Raw genomic sequence first — 6,560 nt, 5'->3', positions numbered from 1 at the left:
CATGGTACAAATTGTCAGGAGTGACAATTTATTGCAATATATAATAAAAACATTTTTACTTGGGTTTACTATCGCAGTTTACTAAACAACAACCAATGTCTAAAATGCAAAATGTTAAAACACATTTGCAAAATGCTATTGTTATTCTGAAACGGCATAATAAAACTATGGTCAGTATTGATGTTGAGTAGTGATTCAGTGATCTTCAGATGAAGATCTAGCTAGTGGTCTTCAGCAGCATATAAATGGCAATTAGTGGATTAAGTGCTTTAAAGTAGAATTGGATTCAGGATTGCATAATTCAGGAGTCCTGTTCTTGAAATAAAACTCATTTCTTTATGTACAAATCTTGCTTGCAGTGCCCCCACCCAATGTAAAAATACTATGAGTTAGAACCAGATCAAGTTAGTGAACTTGGGTTCCACTGAAATCAATCTCAGAACCATAGAATTGTAGATTTGGAAGGGACTCTAAGGATCATCTAGTCCTACCCTCTGCGATGCAGGAATATGTAGCTGTCCCATGCAGGGATTGAACCTGCAACCTTGGCATTACCAGCACCACACTCTAACTGAGCTATCGATAGGTCATGCTATTCACTAAGTTTCAGTGATTTCTAAGGGTTCAAGTTAAGCACATAGAAAACCAGCCCAGTATTGTCTACTGAATTAGTTCAGCTCTAAATCTGGGCAAAAGCTGATCTAATTGCAATTCCTGATGTTCAGATTCAAGTCTGTGAATATGAATGCACATTTTTTTAATTAAATCTTTTAAAGATGTAATTGCAACACAATATTAGTCAGTCTCTTTCAAAGATGGAGCTATTGCTCCATTTCTTTAAAAAATTGAGAACCAGCTATTATGAAATATTTTCACAGAACTTCCCCCTTGAAGGACCAAAAAAATATTTAATAGCAGGATTTCTTGCTTTCGGGGTATTATAAACCGCAGTGACTTTTCATTTCTAATTAAGTCTCTTAAAATTAAACTGACTCCCTCCTTCCTTGCTATCTTTCCACCAGCAGTTAAAGACTTTCTTGTTCCAACAGGCTTTTAAGAATTGACTTATTAAAGAAAGGGCTGGTGCTGTGATATTTTTATTGCAATGCTTTGTGTGTTGAGATAGATAGATAGATAGATAGATAGATCGTTTTTAATGATTGCTCCCCCCACCCAGCTATTTCTATTTTAGCTGCAAGCCGCGTTGAATCCCTGTCAGGGAAAAAGGTGGAATCTAAGTAAACATAGTAATAATAAAAATAAGTCCTACTGAACTCAGTGGGACTTAATTTCTTAGCAAAAATGCTCAGGGTTGTTGTGTAAGGCTGCAATTTTTTTACCCAGTTACATGGGAATAAGCTCCATTAAACTCAGAGAGGCTGGCAGTGTAAGGATCAATTTGCAATAAAGGAATAAACACTCCACATGCTCCATAAAAAAAATGCAGGATATTGAACCATTGCAATTAAAGAATTTGAAGTGGATTGGTGACATTTTCCTTTGAAATAAGGGATAAATACAAAGTGTTTTGTATTCATCATTGCCTTCATTGGGTGCAGACATTTTCAGTATAAACATAAAGCTGTTTTTGTAGCTGATTGTATGCAGCAGTGTCCTCTTTATGTATTCACATGACGCAAACATATATGTTGTCCTCTAGATCCGAGCCTTAGGCACATGCATTCTTGCAAACATAGAAACATGTTATAAGCAAGCTATACTTCAAAGTGCTTATCTTGTGAACTTGCCATTTAAATTGTGCAGTCATAGCAAAGACTCCCATTTCCAAAAAAAGGACAGTGTGTGTGTGTGTGCGTGTGCCTGACCTCTCCACCAATTTTAATTGATTTATGTCAGAGATAAGGAGGGGAGGGAATAGAAATAATAAGAAGATAAAGCATATTCCCATGTCTTTCCCAACCGCCCCAGCACATGGAAGAATACGTGTTATAATGTGAACAAGATGCTGCAGCTCCTTCACCACTTGATGGGCTGCTGCAGTAACAGGAAACAGGGCAGCAGGCATGCAGCAGAGGAGGAGGCTGGTGGTTTTGAGTGCCCTTTCCATTAGCTACCTCTCCTCCCTGAGAAAGGGAAATGCAGCAACAAGAGCGGAGGTTGATGGGCAGGGTGGGGTGGGAGGCAGGAGTGGAAGGGGTGTGTAGTGGACAGAGGTGGATTTAGCGGCGAAACCTGGAAGTAACGTGCTCCGTTACTTCCAGGTTGCCACGGAGCGCAACTCGAATGCGCTCAACCTGAAGCACATTCATCTTGAGGTATGACTGTACCAAACTCCACCCATGGAGGAAGGAAGTAAGTGGAAGCAACTTGCTTCATTCTGCTTCATGATTTCTGCTTGCGCAATGGAACTTCCCTGCCTCCCTCTGCCTGCATCCTCTTCAAATCTGCTCTGGAGGATCAGAGGAACCCCTGGAACAGATTTAGGAAGCACACAGAGAGGAAAGCCTGTGCACATGGAACACTGGGGGCGGGGCTTGTGTGAACACCCTGTCCATCTACACACCATGGGTCAGCAAACTAAGGTGCGCGGGCCAGATCAGGCCCAATTGTCTTCTGGATCTGGCCTGTGGACAGTCCGGGAATCGCTGCATGGATCACCAGTGCACGTTCTTTCTCTCTCCCTCACACAGCTATGGCACTGCCGCATCCTCCCTCCCTCCTTCTGGCTTCTCCCCACCCTGCCTAGAGGAGGAAGGGGGCTAGGCTTTGTTGGTGCCAGCAGCAGCAGCAGCACTTAAGCGGCCGCCATTTTAAGCAGCCCCTCTCCAGAGCTCTTTTGTCATCGCCAGCCCCTGCCGCTCATAAGACACAGGTAAGCAGCCACTGGGGTTTGTGGTGCTCTTGCATCATTTCCCCCCAAAATATAGTCCAGCCCCCCACAAGGTCTGAGGGACAGTGGACCGACCTGCTGAAAAAGTTTGCTGACCCCTGGCCTACACAGTTTTAGCCCTGAAGAGGCCTCCCATCATATGTGGTCTTCTAAATGTTCCACAAATCACCAACAGAAAACACACTTGTTTAAAGATCTAAGAGAATGGATACACAGCCAGAATGTGTACACAGTCACACCAGTCAAGATCTCAAGGACAATGATAGTTGGGAATGAATTTAAAGAGGCTTTCTCCTGTGTAGCAATGAGTATCATGTTTTGAATGAAAATTAAAAGAGCCTAGATGTCAATATCAACAACTGCATCAACAACCGACTGGAACACATTGTTTTCAAAACGGACAAATTTGTTGCTGGAAACGGCACCTGTTTTGTACAGTTGCCTGACCTTTCGGGTGTGTAGGCTTCCTTCCAGAGTACAGACATGTGGTATGGCTGGAAAGATTCGTGTTGGCTTTTGTAGGTTTTGATTGGAGGCATGTGAAAACATTCACTTCTCCATAACTCTGATTCCTGTGAACCCAATAAATCTGCTTTGAAAACTTCCTGAGACTCAGGGATTGCTAGATTCCCAAAATACCAACCCAGACATAATTACATTTATTAGTAATGTTACAGGTGATACAGTTTCTTATTTAAAAGCTTTTATTTTAAAAGGAGAAGCAAATGAATTTAATAAATCTGTGCACTCAGCTAAGGTGTATGGACGTTGCCTTAAGCCAGAGTTTAAATTAGCCTTCCTTCAGTTGCCAAACTGGAAGCCGCGCCTTGGTTCCCGAACATTTTGGAAGTCAAAGGACTTCTGGAATGGATTCCAATCTACTTCCAAGGTACATCCGTACAGCTATTGAAGTTCTGGCTCCGGTTGTTAGGAGAAGCCTGTTGCAAGGCTTCCCCACACAGCAAGAACTCTTTCCAAACCCCCAGGATATGGTGCACCGGGCCATTTATCAACAAGGTGCCACTTCTCAAAGGCCTACTAGAGCAGAAATCATAAACACACACATACTCCCCAAAAACTATCTGAAATTAAAGTGGGTGGCATCTCTGTAGAAGGAGATGCATTTTGGAATTCAAAAATGAGATCTGCTCAGGTGACTCTTGTGTGTGGCAGGGAGGAGGGTTTTCATACAGGAGGAGACATTGTCTTAAGGCAGGGGTGAACAGAACAGTGCACATAATTTTTGATCTTGTAATAGCTCTGCCTTGCAACTATTCAAAGCTGTAAACTTCAAAATCCAGATGCACCCAAAACACATGCAACTGCAAAATGCCTGGATGCCTTCTTGCATGTTTGCAACTGTGATGGCCTGCGACTCGGGCTCGGGCTCGGAACCAGAGGAGTCTTAGTCCGCACCGGATCCTTTGCCTCAGGCGGCAGCTGAACCTAGTCTGGGGCCTGATTCTGAAGAGCCCCAGTCTGCACAGGTTCCCCTGCAACAAGCACAAGCTGGGCCGAGTCAGGGGCCTGAGCCTGCCCTGGCTCCAGATGCAGGGATTACCTCGTTGCCTCCAGCTGGGCAATCACTTACAGCTGCTCCACTACCAGTTGGGTCAGGAGAGGCTGAGGCGGCCTCTGGGTTTGGTAACCCACCGACAACTCCCGAGCTGCAGCAACTAAGGTCTGAGAGAAGGAGAGACCTGAGTACTCGCAGGAGGAGTGCTCACCTTTGGGCAAGACAGGGAGGTGAGTCACCGGGGGATCAGGACCAGCCGTTACCCTGACAAAGATAAAAGGCTGTTGGACCCCACCCCAGGTAGCAGGAGCAACATTGCTGTTTGCCAGAACTTGCCTGAGACCCTGTGCCTAACCTTGCCTGGTTTCCTGCCTCGTGTCCTGCCTTGGCCCTGTCGGACTAACTCCTTGCGTTGCTCAGGTTACCCCCGGGCCTGGCACAGCAATGAATATATTAAGGCGTTTCTCCCTCCACTTGGAGCAAATATTCTTGCAGAGGAAAGAGCTGAAATGGCATTCTTTGTGCAACATCAAAGCCAACTTCCCTCTCATCTGCTTTCCATTGAAGAGCTGATGGGTGGAGACACAGAGGGCCAGCTGAAATCCTGGAGTGAGTGGCCCTTGGACCAGAAGCTTACTCTCTTAAGATGAGCTGGGCCAAGGTTACATAAGTACTTTAAAGGTTTAAACCTGCACTTTGAAAATAGAGCATAGGCATACTTTGGCTGTTTGCTGACTGCAACAGGTTTCTGTTATAAATCCAGGAAGTAAAATGCACCCGAGGAGCGCAGGCTGGCTTTGGGGGCAAAGGACAGGCTGTGTGGCACACATAGCTCTGCCTAGTTTCTGCCCCATAGTCTTTACCACCTGAGGCAACTACCTCTCTCTGCCTGATGATATGGGGTGGCACTTGTCTTGATTTGTATTCATTTGCTGTTCTTGATAGCTCTGGTGTTTTGCTGAGTTGCTGTTATTTCTTTTTTAAGACTAATTATTCCAATCTTCCCCCTTGAAGACAGGAACAACTGTGGGATGTTCAATATTGCTTTAAGCTGTTTTATAATGCTACATGAAGGGCTGCATCTAGGAATGAGTCAACATAATAAAGTCCATTTTGAGGCATTTCTATTTAAATACATTTTTGTTTTAAATTACATTGATTTTACAAGTTGAAGTTTGGCTTCACATGTTGAAACGCAAGATAGAAATAAGAAATAAAAATTAACAAGTACAGGCAAAACAATCACAACAAGTAGAAAAGCTATCATAAGACACACACACACACAAAATTCTTGGAGACATTTGATGAGCCAATCTGTTTCCCACACACAACTGAGGCATTCCCAGAAAAAAAATAAAATGCTGAGCATTCATCACTTTATCACCTGCCATTCTGTGGAAGCTCTTCCTTCCTTTTTCCTTCAGCGGTGAAATTAGCTTAGGGAAGCAAAGTCTGAACGGTGAATTCCTGTTATTTCACAATGCCCTGTGTGGCAGGGCATTTCCTTATCATTAGGCAACCAGAATGCACTCCCTCAACTATAAGTTCTCAGAAATGAACACGGCTTTCCTCCTTGCTGGCTTCAACAAGATCTGCTACAAAAGGGAAACCTTGTATGGCGCATTCTGGCGGAAGGGAAGACAGTAGTAAACTTGCGTAAAATGCCTGTTTCTTTGCTTCTGGTTTTCCTTTCCTTACAACATTGCGTTTTTTCGCTAGTAGGTAAGTTCCAATCAGTTCTTTGCCAAGAATGGGGCTTTGCCAAAAATGGGGCAAGAATGGGGCTTGCAAATCTGATTTCTATTTTGGATCATTAAAACAAGTATACAAATACTGTATATATTTAGTATAGTGACTGGAACTGCATGCTGAGTGTTACGAGAGAATTGTAATCTGGTTCGGCATGTGCAAACAGCCCAACTGGGTTTTTCCTGCTGCTTGGTGTTTTGACTTTCCAAATTAGGTTTATTGAGACTAACTGCAGCTGTCAGTTTTGATGGGCAAGTTTCATACCTGAATTAACAATTGCAAGGTTGAAATAGTCAGTTGTTGTTGCTGTGAGTGCAGAATATATTGAATGCTTCTCCATGTTGCATAATATTCAGATGCAAAGTTGAAAATAAAATTAGCTCATGGTTTTACCTAATTGTTGTAAATCAATACACATAAAAATGCAATAAATAAATTAGGACT

The 6,560-nt window shown here is 43.4% G+C and overlaps 1 protein-coding gene across 1 annotated transcript in view; it reads left to right on the top strand.

Moving 5' to 3' along the window:
- The first annotated feature begins 5,813 nt into the window (after positions 1-5,813).
- LOC128398410 (macrophage mannose receptor 1-like) overlaps positions 5,814-6,560 on the top strand; it is a 54,225-nt gene continuing 53,478 nt past the window's right edge. Inside the window, exon 1 of the mRNA XM_053359443.1 lies at positions 5,814-6,089. Within this exon, the coding sequence (XP_053215418.1) occupies positions 6,029-6,089 (61 nt within the window). The 5' untranslated portion in view covers positions 5,814-6,028. The remainder of the gene's footprint in view (positions 6,090-6,560) is intronic.

This window comes from Podarcis raffonei, chromosome 12 (genome assembly GCF_027172205.1).
Source record: "Podarcis raffonei isolate rPodRaf1 chromosome 12, rPodRaf1.pri, whole genome shotgun sequence".
NCBI lineage: Eukaryota > Metazoa > Chordata > Lepidosauria > Squamata > Lacertidae > Podarcis > Podarcis raffonei.
This window is presented reverse-complemented; position numbering and strand designations above follow the sequence as displayed.